The following is a 21,437-nucleotide window of genomic DNA, read 5'->3' on the forward strand; positions in this document are numbered from 1 at the left end:
CTAGTTGGTGGATATATTAACATAGACATCATTTTTGCGTGTCGTTCCTGGGGACATTGATGCTGGCATTGATTTGTCTCCTCCCACCTGCTCCCCGTGATAAACAATGACATGTGCGTTTATTTACATCAACATGTGCGTTTGTATATGCGTGAAACGGGCGTGCGTGAGTACATGTGCGTGCGTGTGTGCATGTGTGTGCGTGTAGGTGTGCGCGGGGTGGGTGGTGGTGTCGGGTATTGACTCGCTGCCTCACTCCCGCGGCCGCCACGACCCACACCAGACCTCTTCTTCCTCTCCACCAACACCATGGCCACCAACGGTGCCGCTACTAACAGCTCCTCCTCCTCCGCCTCCTCTAACAGTGGCCAACCCACAGCGGAGCAGCAGTTGCAGCAGGCAGGACAGGGCATGAATTCCATCGTACAGGTTTTCCCGCCCATTGTGGAACTGAACGTGGGAGGCGTGTTCTACACCACGGCCCTGACCACACTACAGCGGGAACCTGACAGCTTACTCGGCCAGATGTTCAGTGGGAAGTCCAAGACGCCGGTTCTGCGGGACTCCAAAGGCAAGTTTTTCGTAGATCGCGACGGTGTGCTCTTCAGGTACATCCTCGATTTCTTACGGAACCAGAAGCTCGTGTTACCCGAGAACTTTAGTGAGCGCGAGAGACTTAAGAAGGAGGCAGATTTCTTTCAACTGCAGGAAATGATAGATTCTCTTACGCTGCCCAAGTCCCTTAGTCCTGTAGATCCCGCTTACTCAGTCCGGACCTCCGTTGGTACCATTACGGTCAGCTACCGCGGGACTTTCGCTTTTGGGCGCGACGGACTCGCTGACGTCAAATTTCGAAAGCTGAGTCGTATCCTCGTGTGCGGTCGAGTGACGCTATGTCGTGAAGTCTTCGGTGAAACACTGAATGAATCGCGAGACCCCGATCGCGGTGCCATAGATCGCTACACCGCACGCTTCTTTTTGAAGCACACTTTTCTGGAACAGGCTTTCGACATGCTGGTCCTGGCCGGCTACAAGTGTTGTGGTTCCTGCGGCAACAGCACCGCAGGCGGCATCATGGTGGATAAGAAGCCGGGTATGGACAATGAGGAAGACCGTTGGAATCACTACAACGAATTCGTGTGGGTGAGAGAATAATGTGCGGCGGGGGTCAGTGAGGCGGTCGCTGCAGTGATGAGGCCGCTCTTAACAGTCAGCAAATCTTTATTCTGACGGCCCCCAACGTAGTCAAACTCCAGGAAGTGGTCGTGGGGAGACCTAACCCACGACTCCGCTACCCACCAGCCTTGTCACGGTACTCAAAGTGTGTCGTCACGTCACCCAGTGTTGACAGCCTTGAGGACCGTCCGAGGACTCACCCTGTTGCGTCTCGAAGGAAGAAAAGTTTCATGATCGATTGTCTCTCAGGTGGAACTACAAAATTTTGAAGAAAAAAATAGAACGAAGGATAAATAAACTCTTCTAAGAAGAGCATCACTCTCCTGTGCCACCAAGACTCTTTAAATTGCTGTTGTGTTGAGTGTATCAGTGTGATTACTTGTCATCACCATCAGTCGAATCGCAACCAAGAAAGTTCAAGATTTGTGCGTTAAAAGTCGGCCTCATTCCTTCACGATTTGCTTGTTTACATTGATAATACGTGTGTTGAGCTTGTAGCTGAGTACTAGTGAGAGAATACGTGCTTAAAGTATATTATTACAAAATAATAACTTTACTTTATTCTTCAAATATTTAAAGTGATGGTGCATATTAGTGGTACAATCCAGTTAATTATTGTAGGAATATCCATGTTATTGAGCTTTCAGATTGTAATAGGAATATACAGTGCAAAAGAAAATTTTAGCAAATATATAGGAAGCGAACAATATTCTCTCGGTGTTAAAGTACAATGGTTGGTGCCACATTTGTATTAGCAATGTTGCGTTATATGTTTGTCAATTTGCATAATGCTGAAAAAATGCTAATTTTCAATTGACGGTTAAAAAAAAACATTATTAGCCCTCCAATCACAGCCTTTAAGTAATCCTCACAGAAGAAAGTAATGTGTTTTCCAGGCATATAACAGTTTCATCTTGTCAAATCATTTCTCAGAAATATATCAATCAAAAGATAGCTGTCCAGAGGCACATGTGTTTGCCTATGTAATACTCATTGATACATATGTGTATGTGTGTGTGTGTGTGCTGTTCTCCTCCACAAGTTCCACTCAGGGAGCACCGGATCCTCTTGTGTTCCCGAATATCCGATCCAGAACTCGCCTTCGAGACTTCCGCTATCGGAGATCTCGTTAATATCCCTTCGGGAATTTAGTGTGCGAGAAACCAATCCCACGGCATAATCCGCGGATAATCCTCAAATGAAGGACGTGTTCCTCTCTCTGATTATTTAAATTGAATAATTTGTAAATTGAAAGAGAAACAAATTTACCCTGTAAATTGTCTGGTGAATGTATTGGTGTTATTGAACCTCCGTTACTTGTGCCATAACACACTTGTGAAATCACAGAAGTTACATATCCAGATCTTTTTGCCCCATCGACGAAATTTCGAAGATATAAAATGTGACAGGCAAAAATAGAGCAACACAATGTCTGAGTCAATCATGTTTCCGGATGCTTTACTTACAGCTTTGTTCATCCATCAGCAACGTGAAGAGGTGAAGGGATAGTGTCCAGAGCAGGTGAGAAAACACACCCGCTTCTGCCTCCCTTAAAATGATTCAGGAACTTTCCAGCTTTAAATTTGGACACACATTGCGCAGTGCTCATATTTGTGGTCCATCTATGCCTCTGTAAGTAAACATCAGAAAGTGGTTATCATTGAAATTCAAAGAAAGCTGTGATTTATTACACCAAAATATATATTGGTTATCATTTATAATTTTAAAAATTAATATTTATGTATATATATTATTTTTATGATCGTGACAACTCACTTCTTTTTTTCGTTCATATAAAATTTAATGTTATTGGTCAGAATATTCCTGCTTAACTCCACAGATGGGCTTTCCATGACTTTCTATATGTAGATAATCCCTTTTCTTGCACTTTTGCCCTTGTTGAATCTGTGGAAGCAAAGGGGCTTATCTGAATCCAGCGGACCATAAGGATTAATAGCTTGTAAGTTGTGCCCGTTAGGGTAGCTGTATGATACACTCATTCAGGTGTCAATTAGCATCCGTTCGGGTATCAATTGGCACCGTGCGGGTATCAAATGACTCCCGTTTAGGCATCAAATGTCACCCGTTCAGATGTCAGTTGACACTTGTTCGGGTAGCTATAGGCGCCGTAGATGAGCATTTCTCTCCCTGTGTTATTGAGCGCTTTTGGTACCTTATGTAAGAGAAGTCACAGTGTGTGAGTCGCCCTGTCACCTCTCACCTCCTGGTCCCAGGGTGGGAAACAGTTCTTGCTCCCACACATCTGCCGCGGGGTTGTTCTAGGTCAGTACCTTCCTATGTACCCTCAAAAATGTTTTCCAAATGTTCTTTAGTCTGTGAACTGTTCTTCCAATGTTCCTTAATCTGAGAACTGTTCTTCCAGTGTTCTTTTTTTGTATTGGAGGATGTTGTCTCTTATTTTACGAGGGCGAACCATAACTTATAGTTCTTGTGATCAGTCAACTTAACTTCCAACTAATGGTATTGCTAATGGTGATATCAAAAATTTGATAATGCTTCCTTCCCGCCAAACACACATCGAAACAACGACGTTGGTACAACGTTCGAACAAGTTTTAACACCTCCTAACCAGTTATAACAACCAATATAGCAAGTTGTAACAACGTTCTAACACGTTAAGCCAAGATGTAACAACTTTATTACAAGTTGTAACAAGCGGAAAATAGAGACAGTTTCGGTTTGTGTTCTCAGGGTTGTTGCTCAATTCTAACAAAAAAATAATATAATACCAACAGCAATCGAATAGAAATGAGCTCTCATTGGCACACAAAGCCTTCGAATAATACCACCTGAAAATTTTCTAAAGGCTGAATGGAAATGGTTATTGAAAAGCGTCCAATAGGTTTGCAGCGTCGGCCTAAGGCAGCCAGCTGGCAACACCAGCCATAAGGGAGGATAACCACAGGCACGTGAAGCCTCTTTAATGCTCCTGGAGGCTGCATCTTCCCCCCCCCCCCCCCCCTCCCATCTGTGGACGGAATCCTTTCTTCATTAAAGAAACCTCGCGTATATTAGAGATTCTTTAATGATGTTATTTTGGAGTTTTTTGTTTATATCTCCGCGGCAGATGGTGTGAGGCCCGCACCGTGTGTGGGTCTCTCCTCTGATGGCATTGTCGCCTTCAAGATTAGATTAGTACAGATGTTCATTTATATTTTTTTAATCTAAGTTGGCATTGATACGAGTAATATTCACATTGTTCTCACGTTCATTATGTATATAATTATTAACTTGTGAACGGCAGGCAGTGCCAGATTCAATTATTCTCTCACTGAATGATATACTGATTAGAGATTAAACCGATTCTTTTGGGAAACGATCAGAATGTTACAGTAGTTCTTTATTCACAAACTGTGGCTTCTCTAATGAAAGTAAATATATATAAATATATACATACAATACTTTTAATCCTAATACGTATTTCATTGACGACTCCATCTCTGCAAAGCATAACTTTATTTATGAAGTAAGGTAAAAAAATATATATGTACATACATACATGGATATATATATATATATATATATATATATATATATATATATATATATATATATATATATATATATATATATATATATATATATATATATATATATATATATATATATATAAACTTATATATATATTTATATATAATAAATGTTCCCTTCGGGAACATATAATTTTAAAATAAATAGGAGAACAATTGACATCACAAATATTTTGTTAAAATTCTTCTTCACTTTTAAGTAAAATTCATGTCGTTTCGAATACTTCTCGTATTCATCATCTGGTCTAAAGTACAAAAGTTTAATTAAAATAGGCAGCAAAACAAAGGACTCATACTGGACAAGATTACCTACTACAAAGCGACAACAGTTACAATAGAAATTACTCGGTTCAACTTACGTGAAGTGATTTAACAATGTTTAACTTAATAATCATCAAATTGCTACTCAAAACTAATTCAAAAATATAATAATAACTACAAACGTACAAAAAACTTATGTAAGAACAATTTAAAAACTTATACTGTAGATTATTTGTTAAACAAGTTGTAAGAAACATAAATATTGCACAAGACTGATCACTAAAAGTTGTATTATAAGTCTTAATTAAGACGAATACAACAGTACGAAATGTCAACACTTAAAATAAGTATCAAAACTAAAGACTCCCCTAAAGCAGGGGAAACTAAAGCCAATACTAAAGAAGTCCACATTAACTATACATTAAAACAAAAGTCTCACAGTGTACCATTGAGCAGCTGAACCATTAATATTTACCAGAGGCAGTATCCCCCTGATATACTGTATAAGGATTCCATTATTCTCAAATCCGACTGACTATTCATGAAAGTGTGTCTAAAATTCAAGTGCCTAAATTCAAGTGTCTAAAATTTTAAACTCGGATTCCAGCAGAGAATGATTCTCGTCATTACAATGGTTTCTAATCTCTGAGAATGCTGGTTTGGATATTGGTAATCCAGTCTTAAATGATACTCCCAGGTGCTCAAGTATCCTAATCTTAAGGTTCCGAATGGAACTTACGATGTATCCAGCATTACAGGTGGAACAATTATACATATATACGATACTAGAGCACAAGAGAGGGGGGTTAGGCACTTCATCTTTAATTTTAAAATAGGAGCCAATTGTATTTGTATTCACAAAAATAAATCTAAAGTTGACTTGAGGATAACAATGTTGTAAAAACTTCCTCAATCGACTTCTTACGGAAAAACTAATGGTGCCATAAAAGTGTAATTTTATGTATTTAATATCCATTTTTACCGTAATAATCTTACAAAAAGCGTGAAACTTGTTATTTAATCAATTTCTTATAAAAGTATATGACAATGAGCGGGGTAACAATTATTTGAAAAAAAAAATCACAAGGAAATTAATTTTTTGATCAAAGTTGGACCAATTTGCGTATAATACAAATGTTCTTTTCAGCAAAGTATTAATTACATTTTTTCTTAAAAACATTCGGAACATATGAATTAAAATTAAAGCCTAATCCTGTAAAAGTTGGTTTTCTGTAAACTTTAGTGTTAAAACCATTAAGGTTATTCACTTTGACATCAAGAAACGACAAAGAATTATTCATTCCACACTCTGCAGCGGAACGTATATTACGATGTTGTGCATTAAAATACTCTCTAAACTTATCAACATGAGACTGGTCCTTCAGTAACAGAAACGTGTCATCCACATATCTTCTGTACATAATTGCTTTAAAATCCAGAGGACATCTGTCAAGACAATTTCTCTCGTGAAAGCTTAAAATCCCATTAGCAAGTGCTGGACCTAATGGAGAATCCATTTCTACTCTATCAATTTGTTTAAAATATTTATTATTGAACATAAAGACCGAGTCTTTAACAGACAATTCTAACAATCGCCTAAATTGCTTAATACTGAATCCCGAAACTAAATTTGTGTTAACAAATAATTGATTTATTCAAATATCAAAAGTTTCCAACAAAGGAATATTAGTGAACAATGATTCAACATCATAGTCATCCATTACTGTTGGGAAATCAAGATTCAACGAAGAAAGTTCTTTTAAAAAGTCCTGAGAGTTTCTTACAGCAAATTCATTGAAAGTTAGTGGTTCCAATAATGGAACTAGAATTTTTGCTAATTTGTAATTAAAAGTACCAATCGCTCACAAAATTTGACGAATAGATACACCATATGAACCTTCGGTAACCCATATAAAATACCTGGCTTAGAGCCAGTTGCAAACATTTTTATATAATCAAAGAATACATATGTTATATATAAACATGTATAATATATAAACATATGTATAATATATAAACATAATGATCCGATGATGAATACGAGAAGTATTCGAAACGTTATGAATTGTACTTAAAAGTCAACAAGAATTTTAATAAGATGTTTGTTATGTCCTTGTTTCTCCTATTTTATTATGATATATATATATATATATATATATATATATATATATATATATATATATATATATATATATATATATATATATATATATATATATATATATATATATATATTATCCATTGTTTAATTAACTTTGCTAATAGTTCCAAAACTGGGGAACTTTGACTGCACTTCAACTTATGAATATGTCTAGTGAATGTAGCTAGCATATGTCTACCGTCTTCACAGTCGACTATTTGGAAATAGATTCAAACTTTTGCAGTTATTACATCAACTCTCTTTAGCACGGTAAGAGACGTGAAGGTCTAGACTCAGAGAGACCTACTACCACTCTGTTTACAATACTTGAGAAGCTCTATATCATGAATAATTGAATCACAGCCTTTGGCATGCACGCTGAACTGAGTATTAGGATTATAAGTAGACTTGTGATTTTAGAGTTCTTAAGTGGAATATGTTAATGTGTGTGTGTGACCAGATTTACTCCAATTGGCTTGTATTCGTTTAATACCAGCAGTTTGTAGCTCTCATGTGTTCCTTCTAACTGCCAATCCCATTGCGCAGCTTCGGAGGCTGAGTTGCCTGATGCTTCGTGGCTGATCTACGCTGATTATCTCAGCCCATCAGGTCTGATTTCTTCTTCATATCACGATTAAATATTCAGTAAAACTGAATGCCTCGCAATATTTTTCGTTCTGATTTACTGATACCGGCCCGTGTTCACGGCTGCGGCATTATAAGTGATGCTGAGCCCGAGTTCACGGCTGCGGCATTATGTTTAAGTGATGCTGAGCCCGTGTTCACGGCTGCGGCATTATAAGTGATGCTGAGCCCGTGTTCACGGCTGCGGCATTATAAGTGATGCTGAGCCCGTGTTCACGGCTGCGGCATTATAAGTGATGCTGAGCCCGTGTTCACGGCTGCGGCATTATAAGTGATGCTGAGCCCGTGTTCACGGCTGCGGCATTATAAGTGATGCTGAGCCCGTGTTCACGGCTGCGGCATTATGTTTAAGTGATGCTGAGCCCGTGTTCACGGCTGCGGCATTATAAGTGATGCTGAGCCCGTGTTCACGGCTGCGGCATTATGTTTAAGTGATGCTGAGCCCGTGTTCACGGCTGCGGCATTATAAGTGATGCTGAGCCCGTGTTCACGGCTGCGGCATTATAAGTGATGCTGTGCCCGTGTTCACGGCTGCGGCATTATGTTTAAGTGATGCTGAGCCCGTGTTCACGGCTGCGGCATTATAAGTGATGCTGAGCCCGTGTTCACGGCTGCGGCATTATAAGTGATGCTGAGCCCGTGTTCACGGCTGCGGCATTATAAGTGATGCTGAGCCCGTGTTCACGGCTGCGGCATTATGTTTAAGTGATGCTGAGCCCGTGTTCACGGCTGCGGCATTATAAGTGATGCTGTGCCCGTGTTCACGGCTGCGGCATTATGTTTAAGTGATGCTGAGCCCGTGTTCACGGCTGCGGCATTATAAGTGATGCTGAGCCCGTGTTCACGGCTGCGGCATTATGTTTAAGTGATGCTGAGCCCGTGTTCACGGCTGCGGCATTATAAGTGATGCTGAGCCCGTGTTCACGGCTGCGGCATTATGTTTAAGTGATGCTGAGCCCGTGTTCACGGCTGCGGCATTATAAGTGATGCTGAGCCCGTGTTCACGGCTGCGGCATTATAAGTGATGCTGTGCCCGTGTTCACGGCTGCGGCATTATGTTTAAGTGATGCTGAGCCCGTGTTCACGGCTGCGGCATTATAAGTGATGCTGAGCCCGTGTTCACGGCTGCGGCATTATAAGTGATGCTGAGTCCGTGTTCACGGCTGCGGCATTATGTTTAAGTGATGCTGACCCCGTGTTCACGGCTGCGGCATTATGTTTAAGTGATGCTGAGCCCGTGTTCACGGCTGCGGCATTATGTTTAAGTGATGCTGAGTCCGTGTTCACGGCTGCGGCATTATGTTTAAGTGATGCTGAGTCCGTGTTCACGGCTGCGGCATTATAAGTAACTGAAGTGCTTATGGCCGCTATAGGTCACGCATTTTTTGAGTCGTGGATAAGTTTCACGAGGAGGAAGCGGACTTCGGCTCTCAGGAAGCCAATACCTCCCCAACAATGAACGCGGCGGCTGTGTTATTCATTTGGAGTAAGAGGCCTGTGTATATCATAGTATCAGTGATGAGCGATTCCTCGACCCCGTGGCCACTGATATTGATCAAATTCAAATTAAATGCCGTTTGATATTTTCTTTTTTTCTGAGCGTTGACTTTGCAAACTTACTCAGTTAAATTCTTTAAAATTCCGTCACTGTGTAAGGAGCGAGGAGACTGGTTAGCGAGGTATTGGGCAACTCAGTTTTATACCGAGGAAAAGGAACAGTTAGACCTCCTGGTCACACACTCTGAACTCTACCCGGGGCGTGTGCTTTGTAGATACTGCAAGTAATATCGCTGGTGCAGAGTGAGAAATGAGCGATATTAACATTCTCAGAGTGATGCAAGTGAGAGAGCGAATAGTACGTCAAAATTAATAGATGTTAAAGTAATATAATGTATAATTTTTCTTCAAGATTTTTGAGATGTACATGTGTCAAAGAATGTGGTCAAACAGTGTATTATAGAATGTATTATTTATAGCTGAAATGTTGAAGTTATTTGAGTGTTAGGATACATTGTTGTATGTGATTTAAATGGTAGTTGAGTCAAGTAAAAACGAGGAAATATTTTGAGTTATCACTTGTTATAATAATTTGGTTAATAGTTATTATCATACAAGAGTTTTAATTGTTCTGACAAAGACCAAAGATCCGCCTCCCCCACTTCCAAGACCTTCCCCCACTTCCAAGACCTTCCCCCACTTCCAAGACCTTCCCCCACTTCCAAGACCTTCCCCCACTTCCAAGACATTCCTTCTCCTCCAACAACTTGGACGCTAAAGAACTTGAGAACTAATACATCAATGACTTATACTGTGAACTTTAATTAAACAATGAATGTACACCAATTGCACTTTTGCTATTTTTATTGATGCTACTACTAAGACTAGTGTTAGTAATGATATTTTCTATAAATTATGGCATCTAACTTAGCACTTGGAATCATGGGTTCGAGTCAATACGAAATATGGACCATATTTTGTTATCTCGACTCAGACCAAAAGATTGTAGGAAACAACAACCACTTTCCATACCTTTTTTTCTTTCTCTTTGGCTGAGGGATCAAAATAATTATGCTTGCTGATGGTCAGGACAAAGCAATGCTTGATATGCATCTTTCTACGAAAACATAAGTTATATGTCGAATCGTGGTATCGTATATTATATAATGCAGTCATCCATCTGACTGTATCATCCTATATCCAAGTATGATAGAGTCTATTAAAATTGTGGATGGGATGTACAAAACAAAGTCCACTACACCCAGACAAAGTTCTCGTTTTATAATATTGATTTTGTAGAGAGCCAGAGAGAAAAAGCGAAAACAATACATTACTTTTTCTCTCTATAATGTAGTATACGAACTAGCCTGGAAAAAGTAGAAAAGGTTGATGAATAGGATGTACATATATATATATGTATATATATATATATATATATATATATATATATATATATATATATATATATATATATATATATATATATATATATATATGTGTGTGTGTGTGTGTATGTGTGTGTGTGTGTGTATGTGTGTGTGTGTGTGTGTGTGTGTGTGTGTGTGTGTGTGTGTGTGTGTGTGTGTGTGTGTGTATGTGTGTGTATAATATATATTCATCTACAGAACTTTCATCTAACCTATTATAAAATTAAATATATTTCTTTTAGTGAGTGAGGCTGGATATAGATGGACGATGAGTGAATGGATGAGTAAGTTGATAGATGAGTGGATTAATGGATGAGTAGATGGATACATGGGTGGATTAATGAATGGATGGATATATGGATGGATGGGTGAATACGGAACATGTAATCGAGGATAACGAAAACGGGACATTTTTCGGAAAAATACTTTTTTCAGAAACGGAAAAAGATTTTTTCTTTGCAATGTTACACGTTAACAAATTACAAAGCAAATATAGAGAGAGAACGAAAACAAAAATCCACACGAAAATAAATAAAGCAAGATTAAAGATTTAAAGGGAGAAAATAAAAGCAAAGAAGTCGACTAAATAAAGACTAGTAGCAGGAACCAAAAAAAAAATAGCGAATCTGCCCCAGCTTTACTCGACAATAAAACTGAAAGTCATCAGTCAGCGGTCAGATAAAAAACAAAACAAGCTTAGGCAAGGGACATAACATTGCAAGCACAAAGAAGCGCTTCCTAAAGTTGGCAAGAAGGCAGACAGACAGGCAGGCAGGCAGGCAAACAGCAGGCAAAAAACGAGGCACAAGCAGACAAGCATGAATAAATGCAGACAGGTAGACAGGATGGTAGATGAAAATGTAGAGATAAAAGCAGACAGACAAGGGAAGGATGGAATGAAACTGTCTAAAAGGGCATGAGGAAAGCTAGGAAGGAATGAGGAATCCCTCCAAGGCACAAGGAAGGCTGGGGAGGAGTGATGAAGACTATGGAGGAGGATAGGCAGCAGGTCATGGAGCCAGTATAGGCCCCGGATTGCGAGGCCACTGGGCGCTCTGGAGTCTGGTTGGGCTGAACCCAGAACCAACTCTCCACTAGTTAAAGGGAATGAGTCCTTCTGACCAGAGGCTCTCAGGCCTTGTCCTGGAAGATGGAAAGTACTCAGAATATTCTCTCTCTCGCTCTCTCTCTCTGTCTCTCTCTCTCTCTCTCTCTCTCTCTCTCTCTCTCTCTCTCTCTCTCTCTCTCTCTCTCTCTCTCTCTCTCTCTCTCTCTCTCTCATATTTATGTATGTGTGAGTATATGTTTATATAATTCCGGTTAGAGCTAGCAAGGGAATGAGAGGGGATGGAGCATGAGGTTGAAAGAGTTGCCTGTGCTGCCCGACTGTGTGTAGGGTACATGGTGGTGCAACCTGCGTTATTTTGCGTGAGGTGAATGAGTCCGCGGAGCATGGGCGAGAAACTCGCTGTATTTTGCGTGTGTGGCGAGAGGGAGCTCCGGTTCGGAAGAGGATATGATCGGGGAGTTGATGATACAGTTTACCTGTCGCTCGGTGGCACAATATTGTTGTGTCCGTGAGCTCGAGTGCATTGTTCGGAAACACATAAGAAAAACATAAAATGAATACAAACACAGCCACACAGACACATGCATCTCGAGTATGCAGCACCGACATGGCGTCCACAGCTTGGAAACCGTAAAATACAAATATAACTATTTCCGATACGTAACTGAGGGGAATTCATCAACAGTCAAATGTTGTTGTTGTAATAGATTCAGCTACTCGGAGCAAGTTCCAAGTAGCACGGGCTATGGTGAGCCCAGAAGTATTTAAAGACGATAGGCGCCTCGCTTCTGCTTCGTTTTTTACTTTGGAAATATCACCTCTCCTTCCCACCACAACAACCACCCCTCACTACCACCACAGCAACCACCCATCACTACCACCACAGCAACCACCCATCACTATCACCACAGCAACCACCTACACTACCACCACAGCAACCTCCCATCACTATCACCACAGCAACCACCCATCACTACCACCACAGCAACCACCCATCACTATCACCACAGCAACCACCTACACTACCACCACAGCAACCACCCATCACTATCACCACAGCAACCACCTACACTACCACCACAGCAACCACCTACACTACCACCACAGCAACCACCTACACTACCACCACAGCAACCACGTACACTACCACCACAGCAACCACCTACACTACCACCACAGCAACCACCCATCACTATCACCACAGCAACCACCTACACTACCACCACAGCAACCACCCATCACTACCACCACAGCAACCACCTACACTACCACCACAGCAACCACCCATCACTATCACCACAGCAACCACCTACACTACCACCACAGCAACCACCTACACTACCACCACAGCAACCACCCATCACTACCACCACAGCAACCACCTACACTACCACCACAGCAACCACCTACACTACCACCACAGCAACCACCCATCACTACCACCACAGCAACCACCCATCACTACCACCACAGCAACCACCCATCACTATCACCACAGCAACCACCTACACTACCACCACAGCAACCACCTACACTACCACCACAGCAACCACCCATCACTACCACCACAGCAACCACCCATCACTATCACCACAGCAACCACCTACACTACCACCACAGCAACCACCTACACTACCACCACAGCAACCACCCATCACTACCACCACAGCAACCACCTACACTACCACCACAGCAACCACCTACACTACCACCACAGCAACCACCCATCACTACCACCACAGCAACCACCCATCACTACCACCACAGCAACCACCCATCACTATCACCACAGCAACCACCTACACTACCACCACAGCAACCACCTACACTACCACCACAGCAACCACCCATCACTACCACCACAGCAACCACCTACACTACCACCACAGCAACCACCTACACTACCACCACAGCAACCACCCATCACTACCACCACAGCAACCACCTACACTACCACCTCAGCAACCACCCATCACTATCACCACAGCAACCACCTACACTACCACCACAGCAACCACCTACACTACCACCACAGCAACCACCCATCACTATCACCACAGCAACCACCTACACTACCACCACAGCAACCACCTACACTACCACCACAGCAACCACCCATCACTACCACCACAGCAACCACCTACACTACCACCACAGCAACCACCTACACTACCACCACAGCAACCACCCATCACTATCACCACAGCAACCACCTACACTACCACCACAGCAACCACCCCTCACTACCACAACAGCAACCACCCATCACTACCACCACAGCAACCACCCCTCACTACCACCACAGCAACCACCCATCACTACCACCACAGCAACCACCTACACTACCACCACAGCAACCACCTACACTACCACCACAGCAACCACCTACACTACCACCACAACAACCACCCATCACTATCACCACAGCAACCACCTACACTACCACCACAGCAACCACCTACACTACCACCACAGCAACCACCTACACTACCACCACAGCAACCACCTACACTACCACCACAGCAACCACCCATCACTATCACCACAGCAACCACCTACACTACCACCACAGCAACCACCTACACTACCACCACAGCAACCACCTACACTACCACCACAGCAACCACCTACACTACCACCACAGCAACCACCTACACTACCACCACAACAACCACCCATCACTATCACCACAGCAACCACCTACACTACCACCACAGCAACCACCCATCACTATCACCACAGCCACCACCTACACTACCACCACAGCAACCACCTACACTACCACCACAGCAACCACCTACACTACCACCACAACAACCACCCATCACTATCACCACAGCAACCACCTACACTACCACCACAGCAACCACCTACACTATCACCACAGCAACCACCCATCACTATCACCACAGCAACCACCTACACTATCACCACAGCAACCACCCATCACTATCACCACAGCAACCACCTACACTACCACCACAGCAACCACCTACACTATCACCACAGCAACCACCCATCACTACCACCACAGCAACCACCCATCACTACCACCACAGCAACCACCCATCACTACCACCACAGCAACCACCCACACTACCACCACAGCAACCACCCCTCACTACCACCACAGCAACCACCCACACTACCACCACAGCAACCACCTACACTACCACCACAGCAACCACCCATCACTACCACCACAGCAACCACCCATCACTACCACCACAGCAACCACCCACACTACCACCACAGCAACCACCCACACTACCACCACAGCAACCACCCACACTACCACCACAGCAACCACCCACACTACCACCACAGCAAGAATTAGATCAATTAGGCATTATAATGTAGAAAACTAAGATGCTAACGTGTGAGCTGTTAATTTATTGAACAAATTACTGGGAACATGATAGACGTTGGATCGGTGTATTGTTTCAAGCGTAGGATATACATAAACAGAAGTGGTCTCTTATGGGCTAATTGGCCTTGTAGAGTTTCCCCTTATTTTTATGTTCCTATGTGAATGTGTTGCTTTGAATGTGAGGTGTGATTACCCACCGCAATCACAACTAGGTGAGTACATACACACACAGAGGGGGTTAGGGGGCCTCGTGGCTAAGTGGACAGCGCTCGGGGGGCGTAGTCCTAAGAGCCCGCGTTCGATTCTCGGCCGAGGCAGAAACAAATGGGCAGAGTTTCTTTCACCCTTGATGTCCCCTGTCCACTTAGCAGTAAATAGGTACCTGGGAGTTAAACAGCTGCTACGGGCTGCTTCCTCTGTGTGTGTGTGTGTGTGTGTGTGTGTGTGTGTGTGTGTCTTAGAATTAAATTGTTTTAATTTATATTTTGAAATCTTTCTATTAGTTTTTTTCTGCTGGTCTTTAGTTAAGTTTCCTCTCCATCGCCCTTATTAGTTTTCATTATTATCCACGTTTTCTGTATACGTTGGTTTGTATATTAGGTCTTCTGTCGAAATCGTCTCTGTTGGTCTAGAGGGCTAGGTCTTAGTTGGAGTCGTCTTCGATGGGGTCGTCTTTGTTGGACCGTCTTCATTCGGGTCGTACTCGCTGGGGTCGTCTCCGCTTGTCTTGTCCGTAACCGACCGCGGCCTCGGCGCACCATCTCATTAAAATAATAAGGAAGCAATTAGCCAGCCTCAGGTAACCAGTGAAGGCTTAACGCGTGAGCTCATCCTGCCGCTCAGAGCAGCTTGTGGCTCGCCTCAATGCTTGACAGCCGGAGAAATAAATGTTTATTGATATCATTTGTAGCGGTGAGCTTCGTTGTATTATAATGCTTTATTGAATTGTGAGTTTATAACTTCGTCAGGTCAGGCACTCTTAACCCACACCTACCTTCCCTTCCCCCTCTACCTGAAAATTGTAACTTGTTGTTTGCGGTCAAACGAAGTGTATTTGAGTGTTAAAGGTTTTAAAATATTGTTAAATCGTCCTTTGAAGTTATAAGGCTCGACACGCGCCTGTCTATCTCTCTCTCTTTGTCTCTCTTTCTCTCTCTCTCTTTCTCTCTCTCTCTTTCTAGTTTCAACCAGCCGTCTACCTGATCGTTTATCACCCATCATCTCCACCACCCATCACCTCATCCATCAATGTCCAACCACCTGTTATGCTAACCACCCGCGAAGTAAAGCACATGTTAGGCCCACCATCTGTCACGAACACCACCTGTTACACCCACCACCTGTCACGAACCTCACCTGAACGCCCACCACGTCCACCACGCCCACCACGCCCACCACACCCCCACCCGAATAGCCAGGATTGCTAAGGATCTAAATAAAAACAATGCCCAGTTTTAAATGAAGAGAATAAGACCAGTAGGACACCTTTATTGATATCTAGAACAGTTAGCAGTATTGTATCTTATTGTATTATACAGCTTTATCTGGCTCTGAATTTTTAGGTCGCGTAATTATTATTATTTTGGTTACAACCCGTAGCGCTCACAACCCGTAGCGCCCACAATCCGTAGCGCTCACAACCCGTAGCGCTCACAACCCGTAGCGCTCACAACCCGTAGCGCTCGCAACCCGTAGCGCTCGCAACCCGTAGCGCTCGCAACCCGTAGCGCTCACAACCCGTAGCGCCCACAATCCGTAGCGCTCACAACCCGTAGCGCTCGCAACCCGTAGCGCTCACAACCCGTAGCGCTCGCAACCCGTAGCGCTCACAACCCGTAGCGCCCACAATCCGTAGCGCTCACAACCCGTAGCGCTCACAACCCGTAGCGCTCGCAACCCGTAGCGTCCACAACCCGTAGCGTCCACAACACGTAGCGTCCACAACCCGTAGCGCCCACAACCCGTAGCGCTCACAACCCGTAGCGCTCACAACCCGTAGCGCTCACAACCCGTAGCGCTCACAACCCGTAGCGCTCACAACCCGTAGCGCTCGCAACCCATAGCGTCCACAACCCGTAGCGCCCACAACACGTAGCGTCCACAACCCGTAGCGTCCACAACCCGTAGCGCCCACAATCCGTAGCGCTCACAACCCGTAGCGCTCACAACCCGTAGCGCTCGCAACCCGTAGCGTCCACAACCCGTAGCGCCCACAACACGTAGCGTCCACAACCCGTAGCGTCCACAACCCGTAGCGCTCACAACCCGTAGCGCCCACAACCCGTAGCGCCCACAATCCGTAGCGTCCACAACCCGTAGGGCCCACAACCCGTAGGGCCCACAACCCGTAGGGCCCACAACCCGTAGCGTCCACAACCCGTAGCGTCCACAACCCGTAGCGTCCACAACCCGTAGCGCTCACAACCCGTAGCGCCCACAACCCGTAGCGCCCACAATCCGTAGCGTCCACAACCCGTAGGGCCCACAACCCGTAGCGCCCACAACCCGTAGCACCTACAACCCGTAGCGTCCACAACCCGTAGCGTCCACAACCCGTAGCGTCCACAACCCGTAGCGCCACCAACCCGTAGCGTCCACAACCCGTAGCACCTACAACCCGTAGCGTCCACAACCCGTAGCTAGAGGTCAGAGCACTCCCAGCCATTGACAGGTTTACCAGGCCTCTCTCTGCGTTAATACAGTTTAGAACTCAAAGCCAAGACTGTCGTTTATTAAAAGCTATTTGGCCCTCGACTATATAATTTCAGGTGACAGCTCTCGCTTGGCCAACCGTGTGATGCTGCTTAGTATGACTTGTATACCAGGAGGTAGAGATGGGGGTGTAGGATAAGGGGAGGTTAGGGGGGTTGGTTGGGTGGGGAAAGGTGTTAGTGGTATAAGGTGGGTGTAGGTTTAGGAAGCGGGTTACGGGTTATTCATGCCCGTGCCAACTCTTGTGTGTAGCTTAATCTTTATCATCAGGAAGTTGGCATGGGGGAAGGTGGAGGTGGAATTATGGAATCTGAATGGAAGGTTGTTATAAATTGTGGTTTCTTGGAATGGTGGTTTTTTTTGCAAGTGTAAAATGGGGCAAATGTGTGTGTGTGTGTGTGTGTGTGTGTGTGTGTGTGTGTGTGTGTGTGTGTGTGTGTGTGTGTGTGTGTGTGTGTGTGTGTGTGTGTGTGTGTTGTTTGTCTATATGTGTACTCCCTTAGATGTGCTTGTAGGATCAAGCCTCAAACTTAATATAATGACAATTCACTTGATTTCCCAAAATATTTCCATGTAAAACTGTAAATTGAATTAGCATCGGCAACTTCTTCGTCAAAACCGTTCCATTTATTTACAACATTTACCCTGAGAAAGATACTTTCTGACATCTCTTGAGTGGTTTGTATCTACTCATTCTCTAACCCCCCCCCCCCCCCTCGGTCTGCTGTTCCTAGCAATAAGCTTAGTTTATTCTATTTATTTATACAATTCCCCCCTTTGATTCTTGTGTTTTGCTTTCATGTCTCCTCCTGTTCCTTCTATCGTCCAGTGGGGCGAGATTCAGCCCTTCTTGGCTGAGAAACGAGCTTTCTGGCTTTTCGTTTTTATCTTTGTGGGTTTCATTTTGTTTATTTAGGTGGAGGATACACGCGGGGCAGCATAGACAAGAGTAGGTATTTCGTCCATTGAGTCTACCGTACATTGTGGGTCTTTTGCCCACGTTCATGAAGGTTGTTCAGACGTGGGTCAGTTTGGGACATGCTGTTCGATGTGGGCCTCTGGTGTTACATTTGGGGGTTATGTCAACTCCAATATATTTATCTTATCCAGATATCTTGATTTTGATATCCTGATGATTGATATCTTGATTCAATATCCAATATATTCATATTTTCAAGGTAAATGCCATAGAAACACTTTAAATTTACAAACACTTTAAATACATTACGTGAGAATATGTATTCGGACCAGTGAGGACTGTTGATGACAGTGTATTTCTCTCAGAGCTCCTCCACCAGCGCTGACGTGCTGGAAATCCCTCTCCACTAGGCCTCCATCCCCCACTCCACTCCCTGTCCCTCCACCCTCTCTCCCTCCCTTGTCAGTGCTGATCAAAGGATCACGAGAAGCCTGCCAAAGGCTTCCTGCACCTCCACCCTGGATCTTATATAACACACCGAGCTCGCTATACCAAGATTTCACTGGACACAAATTGACTTATTGATCATCATTCTCAATAATGTAGCCTCGTAGCCCTGGGTGGACCGACTGTTCTCTTAGACGCGGAGACTGGCAGACTTGACTGACCGACTGTTCTAGACGCGGAGACTCACAGCCTTGACTGACCTATTGTTCTCATCCATCTCTCAGCCTCTCCAGTCTCCCTCCTCCATTATTTATTCTTCAGTTCCTTTTCTTTCTTCAATTCTACAGTTTTCTCCGTCAACAAGACTCGTACTCTTCGTCCGAGTCACTCAAAAGTTACGTTATCTGCCCCTCGACTGTAAGAATAAATATTTCCATTCACGTAGTCATAAAACCAATGAAAGGTCGCCCGGTTGTTTGTAAGTTAGACTGTTAACACTCGTGAAGGGGACGTGGCCGAAAGTCCTCAAAAAGCGTTCTATTTTGGTTGGAATCTGTGTCAGCTACGTCATAGCAGAACTAGAAAATAAGATCTTTTAGATGGACACACATTATAATCAAAGATACTATCAATGACACACACACACACTCACACTCACTCACTCTTTCTCTCTCTCTCTCTCTCCCTCTCTCTCTCCCTCTCTCTCTCTCTCTCTGTATATATATATATATATATATATATATATATATATATATATATATATATATATATATATATATATATATATATATATATATATATATATATTTGTATATATATATATATATATATATATATATATATATATATATATATATATATATATATATATATATATATATATATATATATTCTGTATAGTGCGGTGAACCAAGTGACTGTTGAGACACTAGTGGCCTGGGAGAGGAGTAATATGAGGTTGTCTCCCATTCCAAACCCTGGATCCCTACCCCCCTCCCGTCTCCTCCTCCTCCTCTTTCCCCTCTTCCTTCCCCCCTCCTCCCTCCCCAACGCGGCCTAAGTCAACACTGCAGGTTGCCATCGTCGCCAGCATCACCACTCTGACCATACCTCCTACCCCTCGTGTCTGGCTATATTGCAGGAGCATCATTGCTCTATTTTCTACCCTTTGTCAGGGTAGAAAATACATTTCTTCTCCATTCTTTATGGGCATTCCTTCCCTACCTCGCTGTCAGTGGTCAATGTAGCTAGCTACACGTCCTCCTTCTTCTTCTTTAAGCAGAATTCTGTGGAAATAGTGTTTTTTTTTGCTATTGATGTAATGATGCTTGGAGGCATTGACCCATTTGCGAATATATGTGAAGTTATTTCAGTTGTAAAGTTTAACTGATATACATTTTGATACACTACTTTTATCATTTGATTGTTATATTCTTAGTCGAGTTTCAGTATATAACTTATATAGTTCTAGGATTTCGAATTTGGGTGTTAGTTAGTTAGTCGTTGGTTCTACCGCATAGGAAAGGACTAGCCCTTAGGTAGGTGGAGTTAAGGTCGAGAGACCACAGCTCCTGTAAGCTGTGTAAATACTTCCCGCTGACAATGATAAACACCGGTGCACTTCCTTGTGGTCGTCCTCTCCTGGATTTTTTGTTGTTGTTGCTTTTAGCGTCGTGTGTTTGCGTGACGACCTCCGGGGTGCACTGGTGTTGAACGAGGCATTTTCACGCAGGAATGATTGACAACAACACGACCTATTGGGGGTGACACTGTTTAAAATTCTCCGCCGCAGCTTACATCACCAGTGTACACTTTGGTTCTAATATTAACGCTGCTTGTGACTGTTAAACATCCCCTCGTATCCCTCCAGGAGCCAGGGGACGCGGTCTGCCCTCGTGCATGGCTTTCGGGGTCCTGACTTGGGTTGACCCGTTGGACGCTTACGACTGTAGTCAGCCCGTTCCTCCTCTCTGGCCTTCCTCGTCTATCCGTGGTCCTCGCGCGTCAAGAGAGATACAAGAGAAGTCTTGTACTTGAGCGGGCTACAAGTGAAGCCTTGTACTTGAGCGGGCTACAAGTGAAGCCTTGTACTTGAGCGGGCTACCAGTGAATCCGCGCGAGTGAACGCGGTTCACAACAAGACATGAACTAGAACGCGATACGAGAGAAGTCTTGTACAAGAGGGAGTTACAGGCGGACCCCATAGTGCTTGTGCGTGCTACA

The 21,437-nt window shown here is 43.7% G+C and overlaps 1 protein-coding gene across 1 annotated transcript; it reads left to right on the forward strand.

The window, feature by feature from the left end:
• The first annotated feature begins 233 nt into the window (after window positions 1–233).
• On the forward strand, window positions 234–2,024 carry LOC138353345 (BTB/POZ domain-containing protein KCTD16-like). Its single transcript, XM_069306262.1, has one exon. The coding sequence runs from the start codon at window positions 310–312 to the stop codon at window positions 1,153–1,155; it is 846 nt and encodes a 281-aa protein (XP_069162363.1). The 5' UTR covers window positions 234–309; the 3' UTR covers window positions 1,156–2,024.
• The last annotated feature ends 19,413 nt before the right edge of the window (window positions 2,025–21,437 follow it).

The sequence above is a fragment of the Procambarus clarkii genome, chromosome 57, assembly GCF_040958095.1.
Source record: "Procambarus clarkii isolate CNS0578487 chromosome 57, FALCON_Pclarkii_2.0, whole genome shotgun sequence".
Classification (NCBI taxonomy): Eukaryota; Metazoa; Arthropoda; class Malacostraca; order Decapoda; family Cambaridae; genus Procambarus; species Procambarus clarkii.

Coding starts and splice junctions, on each gene's coding strand:
- LOC138353345 (XM_069306262.1), top strand. CDS start 310: ATGGCCACCAACGGTGCCGCTACTAACAGCTCCTCCTCCTCCGCCTCC.